Source organism: Juglans microcarpa x Juglans regia, chromosome 7D, assembly GCF_004785595.1.
Source record: "Juglans microcarpa x Juglans regia isolate MS1-56 chromosome 7D, Jm3101_v1.0, whole genome shotgun sequence".
NCBI classification, from domain to species: Eukaryota; Viridiplantae; Streptophyta; class Magnoliopsida; order Fagales; family Juglandaceae; genus Juglans; species Juglans microcarpa x Juglans regia.
The window spans coordinates 25164219-25183369 of NC_054606.1; the positions used below are offsets into that span (position 1 = coordinate 25164219).

General features: G+C 35.7%; 1 protein-coding gene and 1 long non-coding RNA gene across 2 annotated transcripts; one reads left to right on the forward strand and one right to left on the reverse strand.

Annotated features, from left to right (window-relative positions):
- Positions 1-1037: 1037 nt before the first annotated feature.
- On the forward strand, positions 1038-1518 carry LOC121238328. Its single transcript, XR_005935105.1, has 2 exons — positions 1038-1177; positions 1275-1518. It is a non-coding gene; the product is annotated as an uncharacterized LOC121238328 (long non-coding RNA).
- Positions 1519-5492: 3974 nt separating this feature from the next.
- LOC121238246 (protein FAR1-RELATED SEQUENCE 5-like) lies at positions 5493-7313 on the reverse strand. Its single transcript, XM_041135074.1, has 2 exons — positions 6018-7313; positions 5493-5834 (listed from the first exon to the last, which is right to left on the reverse strand). Exons 1-2 carry the CDS (start codon positions 7311-7313, stop codon positions 5493-5495), a joined length of 1638 nt encoding a protein of 545 aa, XP_040991008.1.
- Between the last annotated feature and the right edge of the window lie 11838 nt (positions 7314-19151).

The window sequence follows — 19151 nt, forward strand, 5'->3', positions numbered from 1 at the left end:
ATATATATTTGCAAGCATAGGGAAACAAACTAGCTGAGAGCTTTGCAAGGGTTTGAGAGTCATCAAAACAAGACAAGCTTCTTGAGTATCTTCAGCAAGAGAGATGTTTTTGCCTATTATATTAGCTCTCTGGTTAGGACTAGCTTTGGGGGAGACTATTGTCTTCCAATATGTCCAACTCTCATTAGAATAAAATGCATATTCTCTTCACTTACCTAGGTTGGGTTTGATTACTTTGAAATAGACCATGCATGTGGTTGTACTTTATTGACACTAGTTAATAGAAAATTAGACTATGGCTTTTTATTAGTGTAGTTAAACCCCTTACCGAAGAAAAAAAAATATTGCACTCTCCAATGTTTGAGTAGCAATGCCAAATTTTCTGCTATTGCAGTGAAAGCAACCTAGAAATGAGATATGAGTAAAACTCATCTTCTTAAATTTTGTCTCTTTAACCAAATCTATTAAGTGACACATTTTAAATGCATGTCTATTTAGACTCAGCTTTCTTTGCTTGTCTTGTGATTGTTCTTTTCCTGAAACTTTATTTTTTCTCCATGACTCAAAATTAATTTTCGTTTGTGGTTGGAGGCTTACATCACTACTTGTACTTGTATATAGAACCATACAAATAAATAATAATAAACGGCCAATCATGTTGCAATTAACTGGACTTTCCTAGCTGAAAACTGACCCCTGCAACTTGAATATCCAAATCTGTATTCTTTTTGGCATCTTTATCCATTTGGAAACACTAATGTGTACTTAGATATACATTTACCATGACTAACTACATCATTAATTATTTTAACTTTATAAATATTGTATCCTTGAATGGAAGTGTGTGGTTATTGTCATAAACATGATAATGAGCTGCTAGTGTTGGGTTACTTGAAATCAAGTTATGTTTAAATTTGTTGATGGTCTTAGTTAATCAGACATTCACTTGGCAATATTACTATGTATTCAATTTTGTTCATATGAGACAGACTCTTGTGTTTGTAGTTGTCTTTCCTTTGACAGAATCACTATGGCATCTTCTCAATCATCATCTTTAGATAATGATTTTGTGATGGAGTCACCAACTTGTTGGTGTGGTTTGAAAACGCCACTAAAGACGTCCTACACTAAGAAAAATCCAGGAAGGAGATTTTTTGCCTGCCCCAAATATAATACGGTAAAGCAACTTAATATTTGTCATATTAAACTAATTGATTTGCTGTTGCGGGTTGTACTTTGTGTCATATTAATTTGGGAGTTCGTATTGTGTGCAGGAAGATGCGAGATGTGAATTATTCGTATGGGCGGATATTTTTCAGTTGTTAGTGGAGAACATGTTATTAAAACAGAACTCGCGGCGTAATACATGGGATGATGTATTACGCCACGGGTATGCCGTTCGGAAAAGGGAAGAAAAAGTGAGAGAGATAGCGAAGAATCTGAAAAAGGAAAAGCGAAAGTTATTGTGTTTGTACTGGATTATCACCTTTGTAATATTGTTTGCTTGGTTTGGATAAATGTAATGTAAAAAGCACGTTGTATAAATTATGTAATTTTTGATGTAGACACATTAGATGAAAAAGCATGTTGTATAAATTAGGACTTACTCTAATCTGTTAGAATAATAGTTTGAAGCTACTGCTGAGCTCGATTAAATGAGCTGAATCTATTCTCTTCAAGTATCTTGGCTTTGTTTTTTTGGTGAATATTGTGAATTGAGGTATTGTATTCTCTTCAATTGTGATTGGGTTTTCCATATTCATTGTGAAGTATAGCTATGGAGATTTTTGCCCTTGACATTGACGCCAAAGGAACTCACTCGTCGCTGGGGTGTTGGCAAAAGTAAAGGTCATGCCACTGGCTCCAAAGGTTAACAAGTAAAGTGGAAGGGCAGGGAATTATTAGTATGTCTAGAACCGAATTTGTGTCACCCATCTCATCTGTATAATTCCAATTCTATTTCCCTATAATTCTGCATAATTCTCCAAAGGGTGCGCTTTCAATTCTCCATCTCCATTGTATGCTAATTGAATTCACCGGTTCAATTACGGTGAGTTCAATTAGCATGTGAATGTCTCCATTTCCTGTCATTTTAATGAAAAATATTGTGAACTGTATTCTTCTTTAAGTGGTAGCACGCCAGAGGCATCAAAAGTGTCACTGCTAGTTGAATGAATATTATGATGAACATCTAATAATTCACAATAAAATGCCATGGATTTTCAATATGTTATAACTTCAAAATCTGAATGAGGATGTTAACCTTTGCTGAATGCATATCTCCAATTAATGTTTTAAGATGATTTGGTCAAAAAGCATCAAATGGAGAAAAAATAATTTCGTAATACAATGACCACCCCATTTGAAAATAAAAGACCAGATGAGATATAACCAACTAAATACCCTCCTAAAAACACCATTATTCCAAAACACCTCACTCCTTAAACAAAGTAAACTGCAAACTAGCAGGAGGAAATGGAAGCTCAACATCAGGTCGATCTCAGTCTGCTTCTGTCCAACAGCCCTCAGTGAACAGATGCAATGTGTCAGATCAGGTCAAAGACACCAGTGCTGCAACAAAAACAACTAGTTTCAAATAAGTAAAAATAGACACTAAACCTCTACTTTAAACATCCAAAATTTAGAACCATGAGACTATGGCAATAACTCCCCATCAGTTGTGAGAATGAGTGAATTCTATGCAAACGTGTATTACCTGTTACCCCATTCATTGTCATACCAAGCGCCTAGCTTCACAAAGTTGTCATTCTGTGCAATTCCAGCCTTGGCATCGAAAATGCTAGAATTGCAACAACCAACAGACCATAAAATAAGCTTCAGTTACACATGCACATAAGGTACCAGTGATAAAATGGTACCTTATGTACCATTTGAATATTATATCGCAAAGTACATATAGTATGCTTCTTGCATAAGACATCACATCATCAACCATTCAAGACACAACATAAGCAATTAATAGTATACTATGAAAGGTCCAATACTAGTTACAGACAGGTCGATCTCAGGAAATAGTCCTAACCTGTTTACTAATTACAGGACCAAGATCTACTTCAGGCTCTGTTCCAGCATTTACTTTGAGAGCTTTGGCACATTCCAGCATTTATTAGACTTAATTTACTTCAAGACAAGGAATTGTTGTGTCAAGGAATGTTTGGAACATTCTAGAAAAACAACCATCATCACTTGAACCAAGAAAAGAAACAAGAAGCTGCATTGTAACAAAGATAATAGACATCTCTCAGAATAAAACATCTGTTAAATGGAAGATTGCAAAAAGGAACTTAAGAAATCCAAAACTTGAATGGGTAACATGGCAGCATAAAGGATGAGAAAAAAAAATATCACCATAATGACCAAGGATTATTTCAAGATAAAAGTGGAACCGTTGACTAAGTAATGGATATGAGAGTAATGAAATTTTTCAATTACTTGTACATACAACATGCACTTACTATTATATTCAGTATAATAAACATGACATTGACGCTCAAACTACAAAAGTATCAAAGTACAAAAGTAGTATTATAAAAGATAGACTAATATAAAAGGCACAATATAAAAGATAGACTAATATAAAATAATACTAAACTGAGTGCCATGCACCTTTGGCCAATAGCACCAAAACCAGTGCTGAACTAAAGAGCATACATTGAGTGCAATGGCATGGGACATGTATGCTGAGTGCTGAGTGTCATTGAGTGCAATGGCATGGGACATGTATAGTGAACCAACAACTAGTAAAATAGTGCTGAACTAAAGAGCATACATTGGTCGAGAAGAGAGAGAGAGAGTATACATTGGTGCCATGAACAATATTTAAGACACCATTAGGCAAACCAGCTTCCATTGCCAACTCTGCGAGCATTACAGAAGCCCCTGGAAAAGAAAAAATACACATTACTTTCAAATAGAAGCATAAGAACCAATTGCTCGCAGAGTTGGATAACAACATGAAGAAATAGAACATTATTTATCTTGGAAGGAAACTTCATTTAAAAATCACCCCAACCAAACTATAAACTCATATGTGCAATGAAGAAATGAGATGAATAAGTCAAAGAAATGGAAGCTGATAGGAGTAATAGATTAATGAGTCATGTTCAAATGTACCAAATCTAAAAGTATTGAAAAATAAATCATTCTATTATTCTAAAATGGCAATCTATGATAAAAAATATAACTGCATGATATAAAAAGCAAGGAAGTTATAAAAAACAGCCATTGCTGCCTTCCACCAGTGAAAAAAGTGATTATTACGCAGCAAAAGTAGCCATTGCTGCCTTCCATAGAATCACTAATAAGACGGCTGACCCATTGTCCCATTGAAGTTAATGACAAGAACTTTTGACAATGAAGCAATGGAAAAAACACCATTCATACATTTTAACCTTGAAAGAGAGATCACTAACTAGTGCAAAACTTAGGTAATTTAAACTGATATTTTCCTAAGTTGCATCATCTTCAACTGCCAAAATTTTGTAGTACTCCTCCAAAACTTGTTGGCTCATGGTACCAAAACACCTTTGATCTCCAATCTCCAAGAGGTACAAAAAATTATCCGTTGCATCTCCACAAAAAACCTTACCATTGGCATACACCCATGGATACCAAAACTACACTAGGAGGATATAAAGCCACAAAACTACCACCCAACCCTCTAAAAGACACAAAAACAGCAACTCAATCCCGGCGGCAGATCTGAGAAATACAATCATACAATGTTAGAGGATATAAAGACAAATCAATAAGAAATACAAGTATCTAAAAAGAACACTTTAGAGAAAAACCGACAGAGCCAATCATGCAAAATAATACTAAACAGGGAAAAAAATGCGAAATAATTAGAATGAGCTACAACCCCAGAGTCAAGTTACTCCCCGAACTCCCAAATTCTAGCTTCTCCTTAAAAAAACAGAAATGAGATTGCATCATTTTCAAATAGAAAGATTGCATCATTTTCAAAATTGTCATGATATTTTCCTCTTTAACTACAACATACCCTCTCCAAGAGCTTCAAAAAATGTGGCTTCTCATCACCATGGGATTACAAGTGTGCATCGAGATGGTGACACATCTAAAATAAAACAATCGTAGGGTTACAAGTGTGCATCATGATATCATACATGGTTGTCAGTTATTTAAAAGACACAATTAATCTTTGGAGTTGATTGTGTAAGAATGATGTTTTGTGTTCCAACATCAACCCCATCATCAAATTGGTGTTGTTCAGATCCCGATGTCTCACCCAATTGTGTTTCATCTACCAAGATTTTCCTGGAAGTCTGAGGTCCAAGACATAAATAAACAGATATTAGATTCATAATACTAACTTAAAACAATGCAAAATTAGACAGGATGTCATACCGGTTTCTTTCTCTTTATTGCCAACTTTTCCACTGGTGAAACCTTCCTCTTACTTGGGGTCTCCCTTTCCCTTGAACCACGTTGGGGCTTCGTATCTTCTTACCCTAATCCAAGACGACATTTGCTTTGGCCTTCGTTTGTTCATATGCCGACTCTAGTGTTGAACCTTTACATTTTGTCTCAAACTCATCAACAACACGCAAGAAAGCACTGATTTTTTCATTATCAGAGGATATTTTGGTGGCTAATTTCGGACATCTTTTAAGCACCCGCTCATAATTCCGTGCATCTGCTCTGTCCCGCTGGTCATCGTAACTACTTCTGACTAATGTGTATGTCCTCTTTAAGTCCTTTCTCCAACGATCCAACACATATACATCTGGCAGCACATTAATCTTTTTCAACTGGCAAACTCTAAGTGCATGCCTACATAGAATCCCTCTCATCTGAAACAGTGCACACGTGCATTTGACCTCCACCTCCTCTTCGTTATAGTAAACACAGAAATCCAAGGTTTTGATGTGGTCATCAATAGATATTTCATCCAACACTTGGTATTTTCAAATGCACCCTTCTGTGCTTACCAACGAACAATTACAACACATTAGGCCCAGCAACTCTCTTTGTACCTCTTTAAACTTTACATTTGTATATAATCTTTGGAACTGCTTCTCATTAAAATGGGACACGCAGGGAATAGTTTGGTTGTTAGAATTGAAATCAGCCATTGTCTCTAACTCCAAATTCTTTCTAAGAGCATTATCAAATTGGTCGACGAATTCCTTCAACGTGGTACCGGAATGGACATACCCATCGAAAAATGCATTCATGCTTTCTGACATTTGTGTTGTGCTCATTCCAGCCCAGAATACACTTTTCAAGTAAGCTGGAACCCAAAAAGACCTTTCCTCATATAAGGATTGAAGCCATTTATTGCCATGGAGATCATACTTCGCAATTACTTGACCCCAGCTCTCCTTAAATTCACCACTGGTATGTGAGTCATATAATGCAGTATGAAGGTCAGTCTTCAACCCCACATTGAATTGCGTATGAGATCCTAACTTCTCAGGAAGTTTGCGCATTATATGCCATAAACAATATCTGTGATGAGTTTCAGGGAATACAATGATAATAGCACTCTTCATTGCCCGATCTTGGTCGGTTATCATGGCTTTGGGCGCCCGACCATTCATACAATCCAACCACATTCGGAACAACCACACAAAAGTTTTAGTGTCCTCGTTTGAAAGCAATCCCGCTCCTAATAATATGGACTGACCATGATGATTAACACCAACGAATGGCGCAAAAGGCATCCCGTACCTATTTGTTAGGTACGTTGTATCAAATGTTACTATGTCTCCGAAATACTCATACGCCGCTCGACTCCGAGCCTCAGCCCAAAATACATTTCGTAACCTTCCCTCATCATCCAAGTCCATGTTAGAAACGAACCCATCATTCCGATCTCTCATTCTTTGGAAATACTGATTAAGTGCTTCGCCACCATCTTTACCCAACCTTAAATGTCGAGCCTTGTCAATGAAATTCTGACAATCTTTCTTTTGAAACTGAAGATTCTCAAAACCCCCCGCATCAACGACAAGAGAATAAAAATTCTTGTTCATTCGTATACCGGCTCGATCATTTAGGTCGAGGATCCTTTGACTGTATTCATCTAGATGTTTGTGAGATCGCAAGAATCTTGTCTTCTTGGGGCTCACAGTTATGTGGTTGTGCACATTTTCAACAGTGGTGAAAACCCATTTATCATTCTTGCTCAATGTCGCATTTACTCTCGCTTTACAATCCGTTCTAGTTGTTGGTCGTGGCTTCGAGATATTATTGTTCGTAGGATTGTACTTTCCGCCACGGGCACAACCAACAGTCACGTACACAGGCCTCCCTTCATCATCTTTCATAGTCCTTTATGTTCGTACACCAAAACCCTCTTGCTTCGCATACTGCTTATAGTAGGCTGTAAGATCTTTCATACTGTCAAATTCCATCCCAGATCTTGGTGCTTCAACTCATACCTCATCATCCTCGACAACAGTGGTACCCTCTAAATATTCGTTTATGTCGAAGACCATGTCTAAAAATGGAAACATATGGATTAGCATCAAAAAAAAATTACAATGATTATAATCAAGGCAAACAAAACTGTACTACCATCGGCATCAAGACAACTTTCAGCAGTCATCCGTGATGTACTTCTAAGATTTTGTTCAAATGTGGTATCGGTTGGCACAGTTGACGTCGGGGGCACTTCTTGCCTCAAGTCATCTGGATTACTCGGCGGAGGGTGGTAGGACATATAAGGTGGCATATGCTGCAACAGGCACGTTGTTAGGGAAAATTGGATGACTCTAAAAAATTTAACATGTTAACTTCTGAAATATAAAAATTCAAATAAATATACCTCAAATGAATCAGAAAATGGGCTATAGTCTACTGGAGTACTCGGGGAATTGTAGGGCATATTTATATGAAAAGGATGCATTCCATCTTCTTTATCCCCCATCACAATAAGGCTAAGAATGTCTTCCGATAATTTTTATCTAGTCTTCCAAGATGGCAAAAGAAGAAAAATAAAGATTAAACTCTCATACGTAATGCAAAATCTGAAAATATAAGCACTTTCTACGTAAATAAAATACAAACGTACAATTATTGTTTGAACGGAAAAAATAGAAACAAATAACTCTCAGTGAGCAGAAACAGATATTTCCAATTCATGGAATCCATCGAATCATGTAGCAAGTATTTAGTTAGTCTATTTTCATGTCTTTCTACTTGTCAAGAACAAAAAAAATGAGTTAAAATATATTCTAATCTCAGTTCTTGGAATAGTTTCTAATAGTGTTTTCATGAAACTATTGCAAGACACTTATTGGACACATTTATTTATTTATTTATTTTTTATGAATATTGCAAAAACAATTACTTTGACAACATCCTATCTATGCTATAGCCATATTTTGAGACTTCCTATTATTTAAGTCAAAAGTTTGCTTTGTTCTCATACTGTTTAATCAAATTAGTCTTCACTACACATGAAGTTTAAGAGATTTTGTTCTTTTGTTGACATGAAATTGTCTTCTATTTTGCCACATTTTTTTCTAATTAATTATACTCTTAAAAAAATATATGTTTCGGATGGGACAATTCATTGGAATGATTAACTATGATCACTAATAAACAACTTTTAAAGCAACCAAAATTAAATAAGCTCAAATATTAACTATGATCACTAATAAACAACTTCTGATCAAGCTTTCACACATCAGCATAAATATTAAATCTGAAAATTAAAATTTAGCATATTTGTTAATGACAACCTCAGTTGCATCTTGATAACATTAGGAGACAACACACGGGTTTTCCTCAATGTTTTCACATGTAAATACAGATTATAATAGCAAATATTATTTTCTGGAAATTTCTCCATGCCCTAAGCATACCCATCTCAGAAAACACAAAAATCATGATGTACATAGCATGTATGGACGGGAAAATGGTAGTACAATATTTACCTACAAAACCATTTGGCGAAACAGAGCACTCTTACCCGTCGTTGGTTTGGTCCGTTTGATCAGCTTGCGGGGAGCGGCGGCGCTGGGCAGACGTACGAGCGTCTCGAGGTGGCGCTGGGAAGAAGAAGCCGTCGCGAGGTGGTGCTGGCAAGCGGAAGCCGACGGACGCTGGTTCGTGGCGACGAAGGGGGTTTCGCGGGATTCAAATATTCTTTGCTCCGTTCAAACGAGCTCGCGGGACAGTGGAGGCACTGGGCACACGGAGGAGTGCCGCTCGGTGGCACTGATGAGAGAGACGGCGTCGCCGGGAGGTGATGGGTTGTGGAAGGAGACGCGGATCACGATGGATCAGGGGTTTCGCGGCATGAATTCAAATGGCAGAAACGAATGAAACGAATTTTCAAACCAGTCTTCAATCAAAACGCACGTTTTGATTTTTTTTTTTTTTTAAATGAAATCCACGTACTGAGTGCACCGCTACAGTGGATTCCGTATAGTATAACTCTTTGTATTATATATAATATACTGTACGTAGCATCAAATTCGACGTAATTGGAACATGTCTAAAATTTAATGTATATTTTATATAGTGTCTTTTAGTACTCATGCATGCATGCAATATTCAAAGTCCTATGGTGACAGATATTTGTCAATAGTAAGAAAAGAATAAAGAAAAATGATACTTTATCTACTCAATTTGTCCACTTATTTTGACATCTTATATTTTTTAATTTTTTTCTTAATTTTTTTCTTTAGTTTATAGTTAAGGAAGTTACTATTAGTGTATTAATATTTTTATATTTTTTTAAAAATATTTTAAAATGATAAAAAAATGTGAATAAAAAAATTAAAAAAAAAATAACAAGGCCAATTTGGCCCAAAGGTAAGATGGAGCAGTACTATTCAAGCAGCATAGTAGCACCGCTCAAAAGGTAAATTAGTAGTACTGGACATTGGGTGGGTGCAAGACCTTGTACATCGTTGTTTGGTTGCACGTGGACCTTGATTTGTCAATAGAGAAATTATAGCATAAAGTTTGCTAGAGCATCACTCGATCTTGACTCGAACAAAATTCAACTCATAAATTTGCTTGAGGTTGGCTCAATAGTGGACTCGTGTGAAACTCCACCCGTGAGTTTGCTCGAGACTCGCTAGATAGTGAGCTTAAGCGAAGGTTGGTTGCTCAAGGTTCACGTGATGCTGGGCTCGAGTGAAGCACAAATCCTATTGTTCCCTCAAGTGCTGCTCAACACATCACTCAAGCCAGTGTTAATTGGTTGTCTGCTCAAAGCGTGCTCAACACACCGCTCAAGCGAATGGCCCAATTTTTGTCATATTAAGGTTTCCAGTACTGTTTCTATATATATATATATATGTGTGTCATATTTTGTTCTTACTGTACATGAATTCCAATAGAATTAGAAAGAACAAAAGAGAGACGAAGTGTGAGTGCATATTTTGAGAGAGAAAAATACCTAGAGAGAGTTGAAATTTTGTGAGTAGAGTGCTCTCTGTGGATGTAGGAACGTTGTCGAACCATGTTATATTCTGTGTTTCATGTGTGATAGCTTGATTCATGTGTTTCTACTGTTATTTCATTGTTTTCTTGATATTGTTGTGTGTGGGTGTGGTTACTCTGATTGTTTATACCACTACAACTAGTATTAGAGCTCCGGGTTGGAGTTCGAACGATGTCTAGAGGATACGTGAAAATCGGGATCGAGAAGTTTTATGGCACATACTTTGGCTTTGGGAGAATGCAGATAGATGATTATCTCTGAGGGAAGAGGCTACACATTCTTCCGTTTGGACTAAAGGTAGAGAGCATGGATGATTTTGAGTGAAACCTGTTGGATCGACAGGTCCTGAGAGTCATTCGGATGATGTCCAAACCCAAGAATTACCACGAGTACTTAAAGCCGAATATGTTTTCATCATGTAACGAATTCTTATCTTGATCTGATGATAACTAGTTTTGCCAAGGAAATTGCATGGTCAATACAAGTAGGCCCGCTACATTATATTGGTGATAAGATGAGGGATAAGGCTCTTATCGCATGTTCGAAAGTTTGGAAAAAAAAAAAAAAAGGGCAAACAAAAATCGGAGAAGAGTAGTAGTACTACATACATACATACATATATATGTATGTATGATTTGAAAATTTAAAAAAGTTAAATTATCTATTTTATTTTATTTAAAAATTTAAAAAAACATATAATAATTAGGTGGAAGGAAATAGAATGAAATAATACGTGTAAACAAACTAAACCTAAATCTTATTTTACTACAATTGTAGCCGTAAAAATTGACATTGCTAAAACTATTGGTTTTGCTACTATTTATAATAGTGCAATTTTATTATTTTATGTATCCAAAAATGTGTAAACAAACTATTGGGCCTCCACCCAATACCCGTCCCAAGGGTCACCATGGCCATTCTGAGACTGAGCAATGTGTCAACTAGGGAAAGTGTGATGCCCCTACTCCCACATACAAAAATAAGAGAATTGTGACGTCAGGATGATGACAACACGAGTCACGCATCCCAACGAAATGTGCTCAAGTGTGTGCAACATGCAATAGTGTACAATAAAAATCGCAGCGGATAATATAAATAAGTCTACTAAGTACCAGAATTTTAAATACAAATATTCAAAACAAATCATCTTTAAAAATTATACAGTCATCCCAAAATATATTACAAAACAAATACATAAATAATTGATAAAGCGAATCTCGATAAACAGGAGTAATCCCAGATCACTCCGCCAACGGAGCCAAGCTTAAGGCTCATCAACCACATTTGCATTGAAATCTACGATACCATAAAATGGTACCACAAGTAAGTATAAACCAAACAACTCTCGAGATAAAAACATATTAATGCAACCAACATGCATTCATATGACAAAATACACTTAGCCATAAAATACTATTTTTTCCAAAAAAATGATTATTTCCAACACACGCCAAAATCTCATTTTGGCCCAAAAATATAGTCCATCATTTTTCCAGAAAATGATTCACACAAAACAAACCATTTATCGGACACTGTAGGCAGGAATCACAGGCAGAACTCTACCACCATCCCTGCTTACCACCATCCCTACCGCGTGCACCGTAGGCGGGAATCACAGGCAGGACTATACCACAATCTCTGCTTACCACCATCCCTATAGTTCCTTTCCATACAATGAATACTTATCACACAAAATGAATACTTATCACACACCATGAATACTTATCAGAGCACTATAGGCGGGAATTACAGGCGGGACTATACCACCATCCCTGCTTACCACCATCCCTACCGCGTGCACCGTAGGCGGGAATCACAGGCGGGACACAACCACCATCCCTGCTTACCACCATCCCTACAGTCTCTTTTCCTTTTTCTCAAACCAGTCAATCCAGTCTTTTCAAACACACTCAGAATCATTTCACATGAAAATCTAATTTTCAAACAAACACATGAAAACTCAGTTTTCAATAAACACATGAACATGAATGTATGTACACGAAAACCCAGTTTCATTTACAAACATGATCATGCGTGCAATATGCCATGTACATGAACAACACCATAACAATAACCAACAATACAAACCAAACACACAATAACTCCGTCCACAATCCATCCAACCCCCGAACTCCTCGGACTCAGTCCGGCATAACCAAACAGTTCACAGATAATATGTGTTAGTGCAAAAATACATTTAAATCACGAAACTTCTTTAGAAAAATACTTACAGTGCTATATAATAATTTTCGAATGATCACGAAGCTGCAAGAAGTGGCGGCTCAGCAACGTAACAGTGTAAAATACACTGTGGCCGTGGGTCTCAAAAACCCACTTTTCAACAGAGACAAACTAAGACTCGAAATTGATAGGGTAGGGCCTAGAGGTCGGTGAAGCCAATGGTGGTGGTGGTTTGCCGTGGGTGGCGGTGCAAATGGTGGTTTTAGGCTAAAAATACCCAAATTGAAAATGGGGTTGGATGTGCTTCACCGGTGATGGATCGGAGCTGGGGTTGGGTCCATTGGGTTGCTAGGAGGTCAAGGATGAAGTGGTGAAGAAATGGTGGCCGGAGGTGGCGCGACGGCGGCGTGCGAGCTTAAGGAACGCCGCGGCTTGGTGTTGGGCGTGAGGGCTATCGGCGGGGAGATAGAGGCTGGGATTTACGGGGAAGGGTCGTCGGCCGGTGGGGGAGCGAACGGGAGGGGTGGTGTCACGCACGGCGGCGCGACGGCAGTGGGTTGGGTGAGGGAGATGCGGACGCACGAGAAGAGAGCGAGAGAAGGGCTGTCGAGCGGGGGGGGGGGGGGGGGGGAATGCAGCGGAAAAGAAAAGAAAAAATGAAAGAAAAAGAGAAAAAGAAAAATGGAGAAAAGAAATGAGGTTCAATCCTCACCTCTCGGGTCACAAAAATGATCTAACGAAAATGATTTTAAAACATCAAATCAATTAAAATAAATTAAACGTAATGATACAATGAAAATAAAATAATTAAATCTCACAATCAATTAATTTAAAAAGAAGAACAATTTAAATGTATCACAATAATAAATATTAAGAAAACATATCAAATTAATTTTCACAATTTAAAGATCATAAAATAAACCATTTAAAATATCCGATAATTTTAAAACAAGAGAATAAATTTTTGAATTAAAAAATAATCCTTCAATAAAAATACACTAAAATATGAGGTGTTACAGAAAGATTCAAGTATCTGATAGGACAAGTCAGCTTAACATCGCTTGGCTGCGTTCTGAATATGAGAACTTGTATGAAACGTAGCGGAAAATGCAAAAGACCCTCGATTCATTGGCCTCAGAACATCTACGGCACACGAGGGATAAAAGCAAGGCCTAAAAACTATACCGCATTAATGGCGATACTATTGAGCTACACGCCACATTTATGATACCGTCACAAAAATTACGCAGCATTAAAAGACTTTGACAATAGGAATAGTATGAGGGGCACGAATTCTATAGAAACAAACACGATCTGCACCTCCCCAGACTCATAATATAAATAGTAAGTTTTAGGAACGAGAAAACTTTTTTATCCCGAAACTCTTTCACTTATTTACACATTTTTAAGAGAACTTACTAACTTTAACACCAGAAGCTTCTCGACATTAAAGCCACCCTCTCCTAATTTTCTTCTCTCGTATCTTTTGCAAGCTCATTACTGAAGACCTAACTTGTCATACCATAGTCCAAAAGGGTACGAAAAATATATAATCTAAAAAAAAATAAATTCAATCAACTAATATAATCATGTAATTTAATTCAAATTCAATTCAATTTTATAAAAATTGGTTCAAAAAGTAAAAGAATATAAATTTTATACAATTGAATTTATTTTTAATTAAATTACATAATTATGTTTATTGATTAAATTTAATTTTTTTTAAACTATGCAAAATGGTCTTTTTATATATTTTTAATAAAAATTTAAATAACAAAAAAATGAATAATTAAATAATAGTAGAGAAAATGTAACTATCATCATCCTCCTGTAATATACATGCGCTAGCCATAGGTCTCCACCACACAATTAAGTCCAGTTCGGCGGCAACGATCTTTCACATTAGCACTAAATACTGTGTCCTGATCACCGCACATCCATCAATCAAGAACAATCAATTTAAAATAATAATAAATAATAATAATAATAATAATAATAGATTTATTAAACTCTTATCATCTTTTTATTATTATTTTTTTTAATTTTATTAACTTAATAATCAAAAAATAATTATTAGTAAATTAGTTGTATATTTTTTTAATTTTTTTAATAATTAAACATCTTTAAAAAATAATAAAAATGCTTTGAATTATAAAGAAAATGAAAAAATTAATTTGCCTCTCTATTTGACCGTTAAAGTTGACCACTTGATAATTTTTTTTTTTTATTTAGTGATTAATGAAGTGATTTTAAATATATTGAGATATTTTTTTAAAAAAATATTTAAATATATTAAAAAAATATAAAAATTAAAATATAGAAAGCGATCTTGAGCGGGCTACTCTAGCCCGATTGTAAAGAAAAAATAGAAATTTTGAACCTACTTAGTAGCTATATATTGTCTGATAGTTCCATCCAATTACTATATAATATTGAAGCTCACTCTAATTAAATTCAATGACCATCCAAATATTTACACATTTACAAGTATTTTAAGTTTTTCCCATCACAATCAACATTTTTCGCAGAATCTTTCTATTAACTCAATGAACAAGAATGCTCCTGTAAATGGCTGCAAAAACATATTTGAAAGGAAGAAACTCAATTATCACGGATCATTCAAACTAATGGAATCCTTTGAAGTAGGATAAACGTAGCAGCTAGACGTTACAAGATCACAGAAAAACCAGATGTTTGGAACTGATCAGGCCAGCAAGCTAGACAGAAGCATGCATGCATGGATGGACACTAATGTCTCCTTTCATCAGAAAAACCAGAGGTTTGGACCTGATCTGGCCAAGCTTGACAGAAGCATGCATGGACATTAATGTCTCTTACATAAAAAAAAAAAAAAAAAAAAAAAAAAAAAAAAAAAAAAAAAAAAACATAAACAAGTTGCTAAATTTGACTCTTCACAGCCCCAAGATTTGAAGAAGACTACATTATTAATCTAAATTATACGTACAAACAAGTTGTATAAATTTGACTCTTCACATCAAACAAGCGTTGTATAAATTATAAAAAGAGAATGTTGAACACGCAACGCCGGCCGGCCCGACGTAGGAAGAAGAATACAATATTGTAAATCATGACAAGGCCTATTATCCGCATAATATGATGAAATTAATTATGGAATATATAAGGATCAGTTGTTGGGAATATGAGCCATGTGCCATATCAAACATATCTTAGCCCCAACGTAAATATTCTACATTATGTTCACTGATAGGACAAAACTCAAAATTCATAATATGGGCCACATGACTAGTCACATCGATCGAGATTAAACTCATGAAATATTACTAATTTAGAAGGAAGAAGAAAGGATGAAATTAAAATGATGATATTTTGGGATTATCTTGATATCTATGGTCCACGGCATAATATTACAATATTACAATATGTTCCTTTTTGTGTCCAGTCCGCAAAGTCATATATATATATATATATGAAGGAATATTATTGCTAAGGAGGAAAGCAGCTTATCATGCATCGTGGACAGAGAGTTACTAAGGAATATTTGGAACTTATCATGCATGCAGCTTATTATTGCTAAGGAATATTTGTTCCCATCTGCTTGTTAAATTTTAAAACATGGGTTACTGCATGCTTCTTACCTTTGAGTCCCTTCCTACGTACCCGTTTGCTGGAACTGTTGGCCTTTTCAGTAGATGAAAAATGTTGTCCTGGAACCTGCATAGAATAAGAAACATAATATGTTTAATCTCCAGAAAAACTCATAATGAGAACCTAAGAGCAATAAAGAATTTAGTGCTTTGGCATTAATGAGAACATCCAAGTGGAAACACTCTATAAAAAAAACTAGCAGCACTTGGGGATAACAATAAATCTTCTAGCTATCAGAGTTTTAATTATCAATCCAAGCAAAAACATGTAAAGAAAATGTTAGTGCAATTGGATAAGTACCAGACCTATTGCAAATTAAGAAAACTATTCACAAGTAGATCAAAGTGAATGAAGGAGCTGAAAACAGCACATAGATTTTCCTTTGCTTCTTGGGTTTGAAACACTCGCAATAATATTTGTAGTCTCAAGCATAATTTTAGAAATATTTTGCGGAGAGAGAAAACACATGTTAGATATAGTAAATCCATCAAATCATATGAAGCAGCAAAACTGTATGTATAAAAAATATTACAAGAAAAATACTTATTTACAACTAATTAATTCGAATGAAATGAGTATTTACAGTTAAAATGAGTCAGTTTTGGTTACAAATAATCTTTTCGTCTCAAACAAATAGTCACAAATACCTGTTTTTCTTGTAGTGAAAATACTTTTCATTTAGAAGTAAAAAAAAAAAAAAAAAAAAAAAGGGGGAAAACTACATGTATCACTAACAGAGTAAAAATGTAAAACAATTGCACATAGAGACTGTAGAATAATATTTTATTCTGAGTTGGCATTCAACCGTGATTAATTTTCAAAATTAATTACGCCTCCCTTTGGTACTAGTGCTGCTTCATGAAATTAGTGAGAATAAGTATGGCCAAGTAATTCTTGTACTTGTTTTGACAAAAAAGGCATATCAAGAAAGGAATATAATGGGAAGAGCAATGTTAGATATACTACTCATTTGGAGACTATAAAGTAAGTTTAGGTAATTTTATGTTTAAATAAAAATATCTTTATTAAAATAATGTTTTTTCATTTTTCGATTTCTCTCTCCCTATCTGTGCCGTGCATCTGGGTCCTCCACTGCCAATCGTCCCACTGCCGTGCATCTGAACGATATAAGATTTGCCACTCCACATTACAGAAGCTAACCAGCTCCGAGAAAAAAAACGACAAAATGAAAAACAAGAACAACAAAATACTACCAGATTTTAAGTTTTCATTTTCAAACTAAGTAAATTGGGCAGTAGATTGACGACTACAAAGATGGGATCTGTACGAGTGGATAAAGAACCCCCACATCTCATAAAAATAAGGGCATCATACATCCTTAAAGGAAAGGGCGATTCCCATCAAACACCATTCGTGCGCGATCTCCTGGAAATTCTGGATCGTTTTGTAACAATCTTCTCTCATAAATTCTTCTTTTTTAGCATTTAGAAAGGGAAAACAAAGTAGAAAGAAAAATGAGGGAATTTGAAAAAGACGACGATAGGGGATGCTTCCGAAAAGTCAACGTCATCCAACGGTGGTGGTGGTGGTGGGAAGTTGAGATTGAACGGCAAGGGATGCTTCTGGCACAAAGACGACAAGATATCGCAGTCGTCGTCGATCACCGAAGAGGATGAATCGCGGTCGCTGTGGCAATCCTCTGGTTGAGATCAAACGGCAGGGGATGCTTCCGGCATAAAGACTTTTGGTTGTAGCCATTCATCGACAAGATTACAATATATAGTAGGATTTGTGTTTTACTGAGAAAATTTTTTTTAATGAAAACATAATCGGCATAGGGGAGAGCTAAAACTGAATAATACTATTTCTAAGCGGAAAGAAGAAAAACCTCTCGCCCTTACCCTTATAGCTAGGGGAGAGCTGATTGAACCAATTAGGTGGTGCTCGGAGACTACGTGCGTGGGGCGATGCGAAGAAGAGATTTTTCTCTCTGTGATCTGAGGAAGGAAGGGAGGATTTTTCTCTCTTGAGGAAGAGGGAGACCGAAAATGAAACACTGCTGTTTCATTATTATGCTGTTTCATTATTAATGAAACAATGCGTTTCATTTAGACCAAGCGGGCGCGGCGACAAAAAGTCACCAAAGATGGTTTCTTGACGCAAAAAGTTGGGAAGAACTTATTGCAGCGGTTACTCTTGCTGCAATAGATAATAACTCGTGATATCAGAGTTTTATCCAGTGGACTTATTTGTGGCGATGAAAAATAGCCGAAAAAGTTGTTTTACTGACGAATTTATGCTCCTTAGATGTGATCTCGTCGAAAAAAACTAATTTTTTTCCACAGAAATGGTTCGTGTCATCAACTAATTATTTGCCATCAATGTAAGTCTTGGCAAAAGAACTCGTGGAAAATGGACAATTTTATTGTAGTGATATTACATTCAAAAGAAAGGTTAGTCATAAAAAAATTTCATAAAAATAAATTTATAGATCGGCATGGATTGATATAATACATGATTAGATTGTAAATTTTATTATTATTATTATTATTATAAGATAAATTTAATGTAACATATCATCTATTTATAAATTTATTTTCATAGAACTATATCATCATGTGACTTAACACCTCTTTGTATTCAAAGTGACTATTAAAAGGAGAGAGAATGCACGTGGAAGTCTCGTTTCAGAAAGTGTACGTTTTTAACACACTCGTACTACACAATAGGCCTTCTGCACACATGCAAATGCCTATGGATCAAGATTCAAGAGCCCACAGCCGGTCTTTGACCTGATTTGCAAATTTGGTTGTTCATTTTATTTTTGGGCTTGAAGAGTAACATAGTTTGTTCGCATAATAACCCAACTCAACCTGTTGTCAATACCCTCACGTGTCTATCACACGTGTAGAGTCAACACTCACCAATATTTTGA

Excerpts from the sequence above, each read along its gene's own strand:
- LOC121238246 (XM_041135074.1), bottom strand. The coding sequence starts at position 7,313 with ATGAAAGATGATGAAGGGAGGCCTGTGTACGTGACTGTTGGTTGTGCC. Across the intron at positions 5,835-6,017 it reads CAAATGTAAAGTTTAAAGAG|ATGAGAGGGATTCTATGTAG; the intron begins GTACAAAGAGAG and ends GCACTGTTTCAG.